At 35.0% G+C, this 17,370-nt stretch overlaps 1 protein-coding gene across 5 annotated transcripts in view; it reads left to right on the forward strand.

Annotated features, from left to right (window-relative positions):
* The window catches only part of msn (serine/threonine-protein kinase msn), a 566,215-nt gene that overhangs the window by 228,477 nt on the left and 320,368 nt on the right, over positions 1-17,370 (forward strand). For all 5 annotated transcript variants that reach the window (XM_090413541.1, XM_090413543.1, XM_090413544.1 and 2 more), the window contains exons 8-10: positions 2,596-2,686; positions 9,139-9,211; positions 9,332-9,389. In XM_090413541.1, coding sequence (XP_090269667.1) covers positions 2,596-2,686; positions 9,139-9,211; positions 9,332-9,389 — 222 coding nt within the window. The remainder of the gene's footprint in view (positions 1-2,595; positions 2,687-9,138; positions 9,212-9,331; positions 9,390-17,370) is intronic.

The raw sequence follows: 17,370 nt of genomic DNA on the forward strand, positions 1-17,370 counted from the left end.
GAGCTTGCGAGATAATTTAAATAGGCTGATAGTTTGTGGATAATGGGTGCCAGTTTAATGTTGAAAAGTGTGAAGTTATGCCTTTTGGAATGAAAAGATTACAGTCTGTGTACTACATTGATGAAGCTGTACTGTGGGAAATTGATATAGCTATGGAAGAGGCAGGGATAGATTGACTTGAAGTTCAGAGTGCATATTTCTAAGGTGGTCAAGGTATTATTATTATTATTATTACATATTATATGACACCTCCATGGAGTCCAAGGACTCATCGCAGGATGACACTCTACTTTGCTAAATACATCTCGCCCTCTCCACTACTACTCAATTCTCCTATTATGATATCTCATAGTATTGAACATAATAACCAGCAGAGATAGTTATCATTTTTCTTTATAAGGTCTTTATGTCCTTATCTGTATTATTGTGCCCAGTTCTAATCACCTGGTTTTCTTGGATAAGGAAGTGAAGACTCATCCAGGATCACTCACATCATCCTTTGATGTGAGCAATCAAAATGGTGAGTGGTGTGTGAATTGCTTCTATGATACTGGATCAAAAGTTAGTAGTTGCAAAATTTGGAATATGAAAGAAAATTTATGTTACTAAATGGATACTATAGAATTGATGCAGCAGAAATATTTTAGCACTTGGCTAGAGGGACAAAACAAGAAGCATCCCTGGAAATTGCATAAGAGTGTGGTTAATGAGGATATGAGGATCTGATTTTTTTTTTTTTTTTTTTTTTTTTTTTTGGAGAGAGGTTGAGTGGAATGGTTTGTCAGAGTTAGTTGTGAGTGCTTTGTCCATGGCTTCATAGAGAGGTGTAGTAGATATTGTATGGATATATATATATATATTCATGTGTGTGTGTACACACACACACACTCTGCTTGGAAAAGAAGTTAATGGACACCTCCATGGGTAAGGTGCATTATGTCATGTAATGAGTCACATGTTTGTAGCAGGTATAAATTTGAGGAATACCAAGTCATAGCAACTGTGTCTAGGTGAAATGGCTGCAAGAAGGGAACTGACAGAGTTTGAAAGAGCTATTGTCATAGGATGCCATGTTGCAAGCATGTTTGGCAAATTGTTGACAAATTGGGCCATCCCAGGTTAGCAGTCAATGATACCATACTGAGATGGAAGTGTAGGGAGTCAACTGTAAGTGGTACCTGCAGTGGATGACCCACCATACTCACCAAATGTGACCATAGGGTACTGCAATGGATAATATGTAAAAATTGCCATTTGTTGGCCGACATGTTGAATGTGGAGTTCCGGACATCAACTGGAACAGGAATCTGTCATACCATGGGTTTCCATGGTATGGCCACAATATGCAAGCCCCACATTACCCAAACCAACATATAGCATTGTCTTCAGTGGTGCAAAAAGTGTACAATGGGGCATGGAAGCTTGTAAAGGTGTGTTACGGAGCGTCAAATCATGCTACATCCTCTGCCAAACAGATGGATTGGGTATTGTAGATGCCTGGTGAATGTCGCTTACCAGAGTGCATAACCCCAACCATGGAATTCGACGGTGGCAATGTGACGGTATGTTTTTTCTGGTTTGGCCTCAAACCAGTGGTGAGGCATTCCTTGAGAATGCCTCACCACATATAGTCACAAGTGCGATCTTTATAATGGAATGACTTATGCATAGTATTTGGATATGGTCTGGATGTGAAAGTGATTTTCAGGTTTTTAAATACAGTAACTTTGCTCACCCCTCTTCATGTGAAAGAGGGGGGAAGGGGATTTAAAGCCATAACCCAGGCTTTGGAGACTAAATTTTGCTTCACTCACTTCAGGCAGCTAATAAGCAAGGTTGTGATCTTTCACTAGACTATAACTATCTGCTACCTGATGTATATATAGTTAAAATGTTTCCTTCAGCTTGCATCGAGGATGCTTACTGATTTTATTAACGTCTCTTTTGGCAGAAAGGTCACCTCACAGTAAGCTTGGAGTTTGATAATTGACTGGAAGAGGCTATGTTTTATGCTTCATTTGTTCACTAGTAGCCTATATTCCAAATTTCTTTGAAAACTGTTGAATAATGTGACTTACAGAGGTAACCAGAAAAAGAAGATAAAAATGGCTTTGTTTTCAAATATCTCCAGATTTTTTTCTTTCTTTCTTTCCATCCCTCCCCCAATCAGTTTTTGACTTTAACATTAAACCTAAATCCAACCTTCATACTCCTGTTAATTTACAAATGGTGGAGCAGTTTAGCATAAAACCAGAGGTATAGTACATTGAATTTGGGCTTGGATGATACATTGAATAAGATTGGTCGATAACTCACAGCTGTGACACCTGACCAGTCTAGTCTGTAGCTAGTCTGAAAAAGTAGTGTGAATAATTGTTTGTGTAAAAATTATTTCTTTCTTTCTTTTCTTTTTTTTTCTTTTTTTTTTTTTTTTAAATATCCCAGTATATACTTTTGCTTGTGTTCACATCCACAGAAATTGATTATTTAAGAAAATACTAACTGTGTAAGAAGTTATCAAACTATGTTCTCTGTCTTTAGATTGGTTATTTATGTTCCATTTTCAATAATGAATATTATTCTTTATACTTTTAGGGACTAAGTCATCTTCATGCAAATAAAATTATTCACAGAGACATAAAAGGCCAAAATGTGCTTCTTACAGATAACGCAGAAGTAAAATTAGGTAACTTTCTTTTATTTTCATTATGAAAAGTGCATGTGATTAGGAATGAAAGAATAATAGTAAAATGAAAGCAGTAATTCATTTACAAAAATTACCTCATCATAAATTTATTCATCCTAATAGCTCAAAATAATTATTACTACTGAAAGTGCTAAGGAGAACCCATGTTGAAACTCTTGGTAGAAGATATTGTAAAAGAAACTATATGACCTGAGCTAACCTAAACTGGCATAATCACTTAAATAGAATGGGAGAAGAAAGGTTAGCAAAACAGATATATGATGCCAAGATGGCAGGAAAGCGACCCAGAGGAAGACCAAGATCTAGATGGATTGATTTAGTTAGACCTGCCTTAGAAGAACAAAATGTTAGATGCAGTCATATTGGAGTGCTCACAAGTAATTGACTAATTTGGATAGAAATTATTGATACAAGATTAGCATCGATGTAAACTTAATTATGTAGTGCTGTCATACTAGCTAGATTTCCACAAGTTAATTTGTGGAAAATCTTGTAACTTCGAATATATGAGGACTGCAATGCATGCCAAATGAAAAATAGAGGAAAGAGAAATACTTGCAGCAGCAAAAGTAGATAAGAATTGAGGTTAGTGGGAGGTTATTTATGAATAGGAGAACAATCACTTGTGAAAGAGTCTCATGTAGAGTTGTTATGGTTTTCCACCCACAAACTTGGTTTTTTTCATCCTGTAAAATAGGCTAACTGTCTAGAAGAATCTCGTATAATTTCCATTCATATTATGCTGCCATCATAGCCTCATTTGCTTGATTATAAATCCAAAATAACAACTACATTTTTTAAAGTGTAAAGCTCAGTGGTCTGCTGTGTAGTTTCTCCAGCTTTCAGCATTGTGGGTAAATCTATAGAAAGGAAGTGGTATGAAATGACATGTGAACTACGAGGGAGAAATTGACAGTTGAATTTCAAAAGTTAGACAGTATGCCACAAGTTGGTAATTAGGTATTTGGCAAAGTGAATCAGAGGCACTAGAAATGTGTATAGTTTCATCGAACATGGAGATGTTCGATGAAAAGTGTATAGACAATTGATTATGTTAAGAATCTGAAGATCAAGAGTGATCTTCAGATTCTTAACATAAGAATATAGGGCGTTTCCATGTAGTATGGTAGATGTCAGATTGGTAAGAAAGATTGTAAAAACATGATAGGATGAGCATTAATTCTGGAGCACAATTGGAGAGGGGTCTATTAGGACCAGAATACTTTTTGATATCTGAACTATGTGAGATTCTTATCTTTTTTAATGAAAGACCGTGTATATATTGAGTAATTTTTTGCAAAGTAGGAGATAATCTGTCTTGTCGGGTAAAGTTATAATAGTGTCATCTGGATGTGAAAGAAGTAGAAACATGAATGGCTGAAAAGTTGTACCTTGGCAAAAGAATCAGAAATCTTGATTACCATTTGAGCAGAAGAAAGCCTTCTGTTTCCAATAAGCATGACTGCATTCGCGGAGAACCGACCAGGGCTTCTGACTTTATATACAATCCTCACCTTCTCGTGGTGCACCCTGTTGGGTATCTACTTGGATACTGAACGAACGAGGATGGGCTGGCAATTTGGGATTTAGCCGACCAAATTGTATTCTTATTGGTTAAACAAAAATAAAAAATGATGGTACAACATGACAAAATTTCATGTCGGCTGGGGCATCGCCCCAGTTAAACAAAGCCCCCGTTGTTTTCGCCAGGGAACCAGGGTGAACAGCAAAAAGTCAGCTACTGGAACAAATCTGAAAACAAACCCCAACGCAACATCACCAGAGTTAAAGATCGGTACTATCAACATAAGAAGCCTGAGGAATTAGATAAGTACCAGGTCGACATAATAGGGGTGATTGAAACAAAAAAAAGACAAAAACTGGGGAGATCTTTCTGAGCAATAAATATAAAATGTTATATTCAGGCAATGACAATCAAGGAAAAGAAGGAGTAGCCATACTATTCAACACAAAATACGAGGCTAATTTTCTTGAATGGCAGTCAGTCTCAAGTAGAGTAATGTGGGCAAATATGAGAATGGGGAACTGGACATTGAGACTTATTTGTGCCTATGGTCCCACAGAAGGTTCTACTAAGGTAGAAGTGGAGGAATTTTTTGATGCTTTAGAAAAAGCAACTGACACAATGAAAAAGGAAAAGTTGGACTTGTTGAGGATCTAAATAGCAGAGTATGAAATGATTGTCAGACATACAAAAAGATTTTGGGAAAATTTGAGAAAAGAGCAAAACTAATAGTAATGGCAAATACTTGTTGGATTTCTGCTCAGGACATGGACTGGTTATTACTAACACCATGTTCCAACATAAAAATGTACACAAATTCACATGGAGAGAAGAAGCAAGGAATAAGAAAAGTCTCATTGACTATATTATTGTTGATAGTGATGTTTTCTCCCTGGTGCAGGACACCAGAGTGTACAGAGGATTTGAAATTGGAAGTGATCACTATTTAGTCTTGAGCAGGATAAAATTGAATTTCATATCGAAAAGAATAACATGTAAGAAATTTTAAAGTGAATAAAAGTCGAGCAGCTCTCAGATGTGAACTGTAGACTAATATACACAAAGATTATTGAAGAAAAAATTAAAGAGTTTGAGAACAGGAATCAAACCTTGAAGATTCAGTGGCAAACTCTGAAGAAAACATTGACTGATTCAGCCAGAGAGGCATGTGGTGAGGTTGTCTGCAAGGATAAAAAAATCAGAACTCCCTGGTGGACACAGGAAGTTAAAGAGGCAGTGAAGGAAAATAAGAAAGCATATCAAAAGTTCCTGTCAAATAAGTCAGCTTGTGTTCTTAGAGAATACAGAGACAAATGCAAGAATGCGAAACACTGTGTAAAACTAGCTAAACAAAAGTCATGGGAGGACTTTGGCAATAATATAGAAAATAAATATCAAGAAGGTGGCAAAATATTTTGGAGGTTGTTGAAGAAGCTTAGGAATGGAGGAAAGCGTGCTGTAAAAGGAGTTAGAGATGATAAAGGTGACATGAAAACTGGAGAAAAAGATATCATGAAGTATAGAGTAATTACTTTGATAAACTGCTAAATGAAACAAGCAGTGATGACAGCACAGTGGTAAAAAAACACTGACCAGGCATGCAGGCAGGAATATATATCAATACTTGATGTAGAAAAAGCCATCAAAGGCTTGAAATGTGGAAAGGCAGCAGGAGTAGATGATATTCGACCAGAAATGCTGAAGTATGGTGGTATCAGAGTGTCACAGTGGCTGCACTGCATAGTTCAGAAAGCCTGGACAGAGAGACAAATTTCTGATGATTGGAGTAGAGCTCTCATAGTACCCATATATAAAAAGGGAAATAAAACTGAATGTGAGAATTACAGAGGTATTTCCCTACTGAGTGTTCCTGGCAAGATCTATTCAAGTATACTTGAGAAAAAACGGTTGAGAAGAATTGTGGAAGGAAAGCTTGGTGAAGAACAAGCTGGATTCAGGCCAAATAGAGGCTGTCAGGATCAGATCTTCACTTTACGACAAATAGTCGAGAGAGCATGGGAATATAACAGATATCTGTATTTAAGTTTTGTCGATTTGGACAAGGCATGTGACAAGATGCCAACATAGAGAAGCTATTCAATACGCTACAGTTATATGGTGTCAATGGGGCATTATAAGCAATACTTAGTCTTTATTTGAGTTCTAAGTTGGCAGTTAGAATTGAAGGAAGTACAGGAAGATGGTTTAATGTTAAATCTGGTGTGATACAAGGATGTACATTATTCCCTCTGTTATTCATTATCTATATGGATCACATTATGAAGGAAAGTTCTATTAAACATGATATCAAAATTGCAGATGTTAATGTATAACATCATCCTCATAAAGCAAAGAGCTGACATGCGGATGATGTTATGCTTCTAAATAAATCCACTACAAGTCTGCAAGATTCTCTGACTAAATTAAATAGCTGTTGTAATAGATATGGTATGAAGGTCAACAATAAAAAGACAAAGACAATGAAAATAGGCAGAATCATTGAAAATGTCAACTGTGTTGTGAATGGAGAACCTGTGGAACAAGTGAAACATTTCAGCTACTTAGGCACGATTTTTACTGAAGATGGTAAATTAAATATAGAAATAGAGAACAGAATCAGCAAAACTGGTATGGTAGGAAGTCAATTGAATAAATTCATATGGAATAAGAGAGAAATTAGTCGGAACACTAAATTAGCTGTATACATGACAGTGTTCAAACTAGTTTTAACTTATGGATCTGAGAGCTGGGTCAGAAGTAAAACACTTGACCAAAGACTAGAGACCGTAGATATGAGAGTTCTGAGAAAGATTATAGGTGTGAACAGATGGCATCAATGGCAATATCATATTAAAAACAAGGATATTAGGAAAGAACTTGACATTGTCAACATCCAGGAATGCATTAGCAGAGCTAATCTCACTTAAACAGAATGGGCGAAGAAAGATTAGCAAAACAAGTGTTCTCTGCCAGGTTGGCAACAAAACGATCCAGAGGAAGACCAAGATATAGGTGGATTGATATGGTACAAAGTGACTTAGACGATAGAAATATAAGATCTGATAATGTTGGAGTCTTGACAAGTAACAGACTGATTTGGAGGAAAATTGTAGATAGGAAGTTGGTAATGATGTAATTTTTTTCATGTAGTACTATCATATCCTGTACACCCCTTGAGGGTACATGGCAGGAATTTGATGATGATGCATTTCACATTTGAGGAAATTCATCTACTACCTAAAACACATTCACAAACATTTCTTAGCGAGATTTGAGCCCATAGTTTATTGGTTGTTGATTGGGTGCTTAAGGTTCAAAACTGTATAACTGAGAGGAGACCTCCACATAGCCTTTAAAGGAATGCTGAGAACTGACCAGGGCTTCTGACCTAATGTCCAATCCTCACCTTCTCGTGGTGCATCCTGTTGGGTATCTACCTGGATACTGAATGAACAAGGATGGGCTGGCAATTTGGGATTTAGTCGACCAAATTGTATTCCTATTGGTTAAACCAAATTACAAAATGATGGTACAACATGACAAAATTTCATGCTGGCTGGGGCGTCGCCTGGTTAAACAAGGCCCCGTTGTGTTTGGCAGGGAACCAGGGCGAACAGCGAAAAGTCAGCTACTTGAACAAATCGGAAAACAAACCCCAACTCAACATCACCAGAGTTAAAGATCGGTATTATCAACATAAGAAGCCTGAATGGCAAAGAAATGGAGCTAGCAGAGGAATTAGATATGTACCAGAGCGACATAATAGTGGTGACTGAAACAAAAAAAGACAAAAACTGGTGAGATCTTTCTGAGCAATAAATACAAAATGTTATATCCAGTCAATGACAATCAAGGAAAAGAAGGAGTAGCCATAGGAAGTTAGTAATGATGTAAATTTTTCATGTAGTACTATCATATCCTGTATACCCCTTGAGGGTACATGGCAGGAATTTGATGATGATGTTTATTGGTTGTAGAGTGGAAGTGCTATTCATACGGCCATCTAATCGAGCAATGTAAATTTGTGTTGCATGGCTTACCATGTCAGCCTTGCTTATAATCAATTCTATAATCTATTTCAGTAGCTTAAATGTTTTATTGCATGTATTCATACTCTTATCACCTATTCATAGTATTTAATTAGTACCTTGAAGACTGTCAATTTTAAGTATCACGATCTCTGTAAAGAGCTGATAATACTTAAAATTGCCTGGAGGAAAAGTATAAAAAATGCGCAACTCTTCACCATACACCAATTGGAGTTTATGCAAGGACTCTATGGTAATATGTTGTAGTAAGTTTAATAAACAAACAGTATATGATGACTCCTGTGCATGCATGCATACGCAATGCTATTACTTTTTTGTGCAAGTGAAATTGTTTCCTTATTAGCTCTATTTTTATATGAAAGGCATATTTATTTATTTATAGCATATGATGATACAAAAGGCATAACTAAATGCAATGCAAATATTTTGCAGGTTTTAAAATTTAATATTCATTTTATTTTAAATAGAGGGATGTTTTTTTAAAAAAGAAATTATATTAAAAAGAAACAACTAAAATACCTTTTTTTCCTTCCCTTTTTCCATCAATGATACCTCTAAGCTAGCTCATCCAGGTTCTACATATTGAGTTAGTCAGTTAACTGAAGTTGGGATAATGGATTTTTTATGATTACTCATGGATAATCACATGAATGATTTGTTGTAGCAAACATTCTTTAGTTTAGCATTGTTTGTGTGAACTTCAGCTGGGACTTTTATTTGCTAGTTGGGTATAGCAAGTTAATTTGTTGTAATGCTGTTTGTTATAGTGAATTAATTGTATATTAGTGTGTGATTTTAGCATTTCCTGAAAATATCAATTATTCGCTGATAAATTTATTTGTTGCCTTTTTTTTTAGTTGACTTTGGTGTCAGTGCACAGTTAGATCGTACTATAGGAAGGAGAAACACTTTTATAGGAACACCATATTGGTATGTTTGGCTAAAACGAAGTTCTTATTCTTATGTATGTGTTACTATAGTGTAATAGTCATTTAGTTTGAGAGAAACCATATGTTCAATGAAGCTAAATTTTCTGTTCATTTTTTGAAGGATGGCTCCAGAAGTTATTGCCTGTGATGAAAATCCAGATGCAACATATGACAATAGAGTAAGTAAATAAAAAAAAATAACCTTGTTTTATTAAACAAGTAATCAACCATGTAAATGAAATGAAAAGGATTAAAACTTTTAGTTGAACTGGTGATTAACAAGTTTAGCAAGTGTGTCTTTCATTCTCTGTTTGTGGATAGGCAGATTGATGGTGAGTAGCATCCTTCCACTTCACTCATTTTTAAAATTTTTCTTTTTTGTGATATTTTTTCTTAATGGAGTGGTTTTTAGTATGCCTGTTGCCTTCGTATTAGTTCAACTACATAATTAGAATCTTTGCAAAGTAAACATTTTTCTCTCTTCCAGGTTCTTTTGGATAAATGATGCACATGCTGGGATTTCAAACTTATTGCTTTTTCTTTAAATTCAAAGCTTACACAACTATTTTATGAGTACTAATATGTATACTAATAATGACTCATTCACTTTTTTGGGTTGCTTTGGGATTAGGAATGGAGAGAGAGAGAGTTCATCTGGTTTTGTTGCATCGTTTGGGAACATTCCTCACTCTTTTCTTTCTAAACTGTAAATTGATTGATATACTATTGAAATTATTTATGTTCAGGATATCTTGCCTGAGCTTTTTAGTGACATAGTTGGTATAGAAATAAAATCACTAAAAACCGAGAAGGAAATAATTTAATTGAGGGGTGACAATGTACTGCATTATAGGAAGTAGACATATGGATATAAAGTTATATGGAGGACATTGTTACAGGAAGATTGTTAATGGGTTAAAAGGTAGGAGAAAGCCTCTTTTGATTGATTCCATCATTGGATTAAGCAGAGGCTAAAAGAAAGTTTGGGTGAAGGATACCTTTAGCAGGTATAAGCTTCAATAGTAAGTAAGCAGTAGTAAGGGAATTTTTGTCTACAGGTAAAATTCTATATTATAATCTGTCAATTATCAGTCCTTCAAATAATCAGAATTATTTGCAAGCCCTTTCTGTATAATTTTGTGTCCATTATTACAATTATTCTCCCGTTATGTTTGAAAATTAGTCATAATCAGTTGGTTTCATGCAGATGTCTGAAGGAAGGAATCCCTCTATTTTGGCCTAATTATGCAGAAATTCTGCAGTAACTTGAAGCAACATAAGAAACAGTTAATAATCTATATTTGCTGGGAATCAGGTGATCATTTTTACAGATATCTAGTTCACTGATTTAACTTGCAGAGGTAGGAAGCTTGCTTCTAAAAGTTGTGCAGAGGTGGTCCAAAAGATAATATTTCAAGGTGGTATAGTGCTTTCGTTAATTGGATTTGAGTTTCAATTTTTGGTAATGCATGTGTTGAATACTTTTATTGAATACAGGTGTTTATTAATAATATTAAATTTGGAGCCAGTATAAGTTATTAAATAATGTCAATGACTAAAGTATACTTAGCAGCAAGTATGACTAAGTCCTGTAATTTTTGAGAATTTTTGTTGTGCCTTTCATGTTGCAGGTATAATTTGTTGATGGAATAATTGGAATATTTAATAGCTGTTTAATGATTTAATAAGTGTGTATGTTCAACATGTTACTCAGGTGTTTGAAGATCTCTCTGTATAGGACTAACTTGGAATATGGGGGGCTAATGTACATCCTTGTCTGACACCAGATTTAACATTAAACAATCTTCCTGTACTTCCTTCAATTCCAACTGTTGACTTACAACTCAAATAAAGACTAAATATTGCTTGATATAATGCCCCATGGACACTATATAACTGTAGCGTATTGAATAGCTTCTCTCTTGGCACCTTGTCATATGCCTTTGTTATATTCTCATGCTTTCTCGACTATTTGTCGTAAAGTGAAGATCTGATCCAGACAGCCTCTATTTGGCCTGAATCCAGCTTGTTCTTCACCAAGCTTTTCTTCCACAATCCTTCTCAACCGTTTTTCTCAACAAGTATACTTGCATATATCTTACTAGAAACATTCAATAATGAAATGCCTCTGTATTTCTCATATTCCGTGTTATTTTCTTTTTTATATATGGGTACTATGAGAACTCTGCTCCAATCATCGGGAATTCGCCTCTCTGTCCAGGCCTTCTGAACTATGCAGAGCAGCCACTGTGCGACTTTTATAGCTCCATACTTGATCATTTCTGGTCGAATATCATCTACTTCTGCTACCTATCTACATCTCAGGCTTTTGATGGCTTTTTCTACTTCAAGTATGGATATGTATTCCTGACTGCATGCCTGGTCAGTGTTTTTTACCACTATGCTATCATCACTGCTTGTTTCATTTAGCAGTTTTTCAAAGTAATTACTCCATACTTTAAGAATATCTTTTTCTCCTGTTTTCATGTCACCTTTATCATCTCTAATTCCTTTAACAGCATTCTTTTATTCTCTTTAACCCTTTCTTACATGTTCTTCTTTTCAATATGAAATTCAATTTTATCCTGCTCAAGACTAAATGGGGATCACTTCCAATTTCAAATCCTCTGTATACTCTGGTGTCCTGCACCAGTGGGAAAATATCACTATCAACAATAACATAGTCAATGAGACTTTCTTATTCCGTGCCCCTTCTCTCCATGTGAATTTGTGCACATTTTTATGTTGGAACATTCTGTTAGTAATAACCAGTCCATGTCCTGAGCAGAAATCCAACAGGTATTTGCCATTATTATTAGCTTTGCTCTTTTCTCCAAATTTTCCCAAAATATTTTTGCATGTCTGACAATCATTTCATATTCTGCTATTTAGATCCCCAACAAGGATCAACTTTTCCTTTTTCATTGTGTCAATTTGATACAATGGAAAGGGATTTGTTTACAAAATATAAATACTAACCAATATGAAACACAGACTGTATACATTGCAAACTCACTAAATAACTATAGGGAAGGCTTATCCTATTATCTAATAATGCTGATCAGCTGAATTAGTGTGGGTAGCAGGAATACGTGTTGGGTTGACAGAGGAGCAAATCATCGTTTATAATTTATTGTGCTTGTTATGTGTATTTCTTTTTTTTTTTTATATATATTTCGCTTTCAATTTTTACTCCCTATGTGTATACTCTGAAAACTGGAAGCAGCTGTCCTTATATAGTGAACAACATGCCTCCCCTAACAGCCACTATACTGCAGACACAAGTAGTTTTATTATATCACTGAATACGGTACAGGGACATTTGCAGTCAATGTAATATGTTTGTCAACAACTAGTGCAATTAGAGACAACTAGGGTAAAGAATGGCACTGCCTAATGAAACATATTCCCTCCCACAGAAACTATGCTGCATAGACTCTAACAAAATTGTTTGTTGTACTGCAAAACACAGTATCTAACTAAAAACAAATGTCTTAACATTTTTCTAAAATTTCGATTACATGAAATAAGTGTTTGTTCGATTACAAATGAAATTTTTAATGTCATTAAGATGCTTACTTCAAATAAAATTCTACTCTAATAAATTTAGCTTAATCCTTTATCCAAGTTGCCCTGAAGTATCTTCAGGACTGAGGCAACTCGTAGTAAAGGTGGACCAAGCTCTCATCAGTATCTCCCATAATGCAAAGCACATCTCCTTGCAGACATGTGTAATGCTATGCATTAAGGGAAGGGCCACTACCCAGACCGGTTTCGACCTTTATTGAGATCTCGTCAGTAGGAGCTATAACCAGAAGTGGTGATACTAAGGCAGAAGCAATGGAGAAGTCTTATTTACCTATACAGGTGGCCAAACGGTGTACCACCTTATTATTAAAATACTCTGGATTTAAGTGTTGTCACAAACCTGTTGCACAACTTGACCACACTGAATTCACCAAATTCAGGCAAAAGAGGGCATTTCAAAAGAACGTGTAGGATATATTTTGCACGAAGAATTACAAATGAAAAAGCTTTGTGCAAGATGGATGCTGCACTTGCTCACAGCAGATCAAAAACACACACACATTAAAATCTCTGAACAGTGCTTTGAGCATTTTAACAAGAATAAAACTGATTTTGTGCGTCGATTTTTTGCTATGGATGAGACTTCGATTCACCATTACACACCAGAATCCAAACAGCAGTCAAAACAGTGGACAGAAGCTGGTTGTTCAGCACCAAAGAAGACAAAGTTGTTTCCATCAGCAAGAAAGATCATGGCATCGGTGTTTTGGGGTGCTAAGGGCATTTTGTTTATTAATTATCTTGAAAAGGGTAAAACAATATCCGGGGAATATTATTCTGATCTTTTAATGAGACTAGATGAAAAAATTCATGAGAAAAGACTCAATTTGCAGAAGAAAAAAAAATGATCTTTCATCAGGACAATGTACCTGCCCACAAATTTGTTTTGTTAATGGCAAAATTAAGGGATCTGCACTATGAATTGTTGGAACATGCACTCTATTCTCCAGATTTGGCTCCCTCTGAATTCTGTCTCTTCCCCAAACTAAAACTCTTCATCACTGGTCAGCATTTTTCTTCGAATCAAGAGGTGATTGCAGCTGTAGAGGGGTGTTTTTCAGATCTTACTGAGAACCACTACAGGGACGAGATAATGGCACTAAAGCATTGCTGGAATAAATGTATTAGTCTTAAGGGAGATTATGGTGGAAAATAAAAATAATTTTGAAATTATAAATCTGTGTTTCATTGTTAGGCCGAGAACTTTTCAGACCACCCTCGTAATTGCTACTATGAGTGAACAACTGTACATGCATAAAGCTAGAGATGTAGCAGTAGGCTACATCTCTAGCTTTGTTTTGTTGTGAACTCATTTATATTAAATATAAAAAAGTTCACACTTCCTTGATAATGACAGTTTAAGCTTGATGAAATATTGGATTGTTTGTAAATATTAGTAAATTGTGAATATTATTAAATTCTTCACATCAAGGATTACACATGTAACTGTTCCATTTCAGTGGTCTTTGCATCTTGCTATTTGCCTTTTTCTTCCTTTTCCCTTCTGTTTATATTTATTGACTTCTTTTGGTAATTCCATCTTTCCATCCTATATAAATATTCTTTTAATTTCTCTCTCTCTCTCTGTTCCTTTATTTTTTTATTTAAACTGTAATTATCTTTCTTCTAATATCTTCATTTCTTTATATAATCTAATTGTTTACATCTTTTAGTTCCAAAAAATCTCATTTCTGCTTTATTTTATTTTGTCTTTTGTCATATTCCAAACCACATTATCGAGGGATGGGTGGCGATTTCTGTTATAAAATTTAAGCCAGGTGTCTTGTCTGTTTTAAATTCAGTGTCCTTTTAATTCGTATGTTTTGTCATATAATTTATTTCATCAATGTTGTTTAAGGTGGAGCGAATGGGTACGGACACAAAACTGGTGACATGAATGATATGGACATGTTGTTTGATGAGCAGACATCAGAGAACTGTTTATGATGTAGTAGAGAAAAGATATATGACTAAGTTTATACCAATGATCTAATGAGAAGAAAGAATTTACTAGATGAAAAGAATGGTATACATGAAAACAAAAAAAAAGTGAAGATAATGATATTTTAATAGCCAACAAAAAATTATATCAAAAAAAAAAAAAAAAAAAAAAAAATGGAAATCCACAAATGGATAATACACAGCAAAATCTATTAATCATTATAGAAAGTGCACGTGAGAACTTATCAGAGAAAACAGAAAATCTGTCGGAGAAAAGAAGACAACTCATTGGGAAATTAAAAAGAAATACAATGGAATTCACACACACACAAATCTGAAAAAATATCAGAGAAGATGAAAAGGGAAGATAAAAATGATAGAAGAAACAATAGATAACAAGAAAATAGAAAATAGCAATAACAGCCATAGAAAACAAAGAAATAATAATAATACACGAAGATAAAACTAGATAATATCAAAAATAAAACAGGCAAAGCAGAAATGGCTGCAAAGTATTTTTCAGAGAAAAATGGAAAGACCACTGCTTGGTGTTACACTTCACTATTTAAAAAAATATATGACACCTCAAGCACTGTCGAAAACACTGTCTATTATATGGAAGCCTGAAGAAAAGAAGAAGAAAAAGGTATTCCAGAAATGCATAACAAGCAATGAAAGAATTGAAAAATAATGCCCGCCTGGTTGGCCAAGCGGTTAGCTTATCCGCTCTCCAGCTAAAAGGCTGCGGGTTCGAATCCTGCCATTGGCATGGTTGTTGTGATTGTCTGTGGAAATATTAGTTGTGGCAGTGGGTGGTAGATGGTGTTGGAGTAGTTGCGATTCGTTGTAGTTGGTGGATTGAGTGGTGGAAATGTAGAGTTGGTGCCCTCCCTCGATGAGTCTTTGGACTCCCTGGCGGTGTCATGTAATAATAAAATGAAAGGAGATGGAATTGCAATAGAAATAATGAAACCAGCAGGAAAAATATTAACAGAAGAACTAAAAAATCTGTTTAACGAATGCTTTAAAAAAAAGAGATATACCAAACAGGTGGAACAATGCTCTCATAATACTGTTGTTCTAAAAGGACAATGAGAAAAATATAGAGCTATAAGCTTGCTCTCCCAAATACACAAACTATTTATAAAGACAAGTCTCTTTCTCACTTCAAGGTGAGAAAGCATCACTGAATTTTAGTATTAAATTAAGTTTGTATTATTCTTGTTATGTGATAGAAACCACATAATAAGTAAATTATATATAAATTATACCAGACAAGAAATAATAATTTTTGTTTTTATATTTTATCCAAGCATAAGCAAACAGTTTATTCATCTTCACAACTGGGCTACTTTGTGTGTAGGCAGATGACTTCACATCTAATTGCCCTAGTATCCAATAATTCACAACACTTCCTTTCAGATGAGTATATTGCTATGGATTATGAGAAATGTTACTTACCTGTTTATGGATTATGAGAAATGTCACTTGACAGTTTAAAGGTTGGTTTTGAGTCTTTAAACTGTCATCAGTGAAAGCTAGATTCATGGAGATAATGATAACTAAATCAATGCAGAAGTCATATTTTCCATATACAAGTAGCAGAAAAAAAACAACAACCTGGATTACAGATTGTCGCAGAAAGTTTTTTTGCTTGGTTTCAAACTAAATTATACTAGACTTGTTTTAAATCCTTGTTTTACATCCTTTTTTTCCCCAAGAATATTAATGCAATCTGATACGAAATCATTTGCATCTATATACAGGTAACCTAGTTGAAGATCCTTTAAATGTAGACTTATGGATTGGATAAAGGATTAAAACATAATTAGCCTGGTATAATTTACTTACTAACCAAGCAAAAAAAAAAAACTTAGGTGATATTTTCTGTATAATAATAGAAATTTGATAACCTTACCTATGATTTTATTTTGCACAATTCTCAACAGTTGCATGGCTATCATTGTCCCTTACTAAGGTCATTGTGATTGAATAACAAAGTAGAACAGTTTAATTTGTACAGCAGTGATGTAATGTAGTAAAATGGCTCAGTTAGAACTACTATTAGTCCAAGATGTTGAAAGTTTATTTTTCACTTGGTTAGACTATAATAAATTTAGTTTAATCCTTTATCCAAGTGTGAGCAAACAAAGTTTGCGCCTGAAAGTATCTTCAGGATTGGGGTAATGTGGTACAACACTAGGGCAACTCATTGCAAAGGTGGAGCAAGCTACCAACACTCCTGTCTCAGTATCTCCTATAATGCAAAACACATTATAGTGTTTTGCATTAACACAATAATGTGTTAATGCACATGCAGAATAACACAATAATGTGCAAAACGCAACAATGCATTATAAATTCTTAGTAGCTTGCTCCACCTTTGCAACGAGTTGCCCTAGTGTTGTACCACCTTCTCTAAATCCAGAGTAATTTATTAAAAAATGGTGGCACAACATTTGGCAACTCCTATAGGTAGAGATGACCTGCTAATGCTTCTGCCTGGTATCTCAATTTGGGCCTGGCTCCCACTGAAAAGACCTCAATAAAGGTCGAAATCTCAACTTGGGCCTCGCTCCCACTGAAAAGACCTCAATAAAGGTCGAAACTAGTCTGGGTAGTGGCCCTTCC

The sequence above is a fragment of the Typopeltis vanoorti genome, chromosome 24 (assembly GCF_054136105.1).
Source record: "Typopeltis vanoorti isolate ZY-2024b chromosome 24, IOZ_Tvanoo_1.0, whole genome shotgun sequence".
NCBI lineage: Eukaryota > Metazoa > Arthropoda > Arachnida > Uropygi > Thelyphonidae > Typopeltis > Typopeltis vanoorti.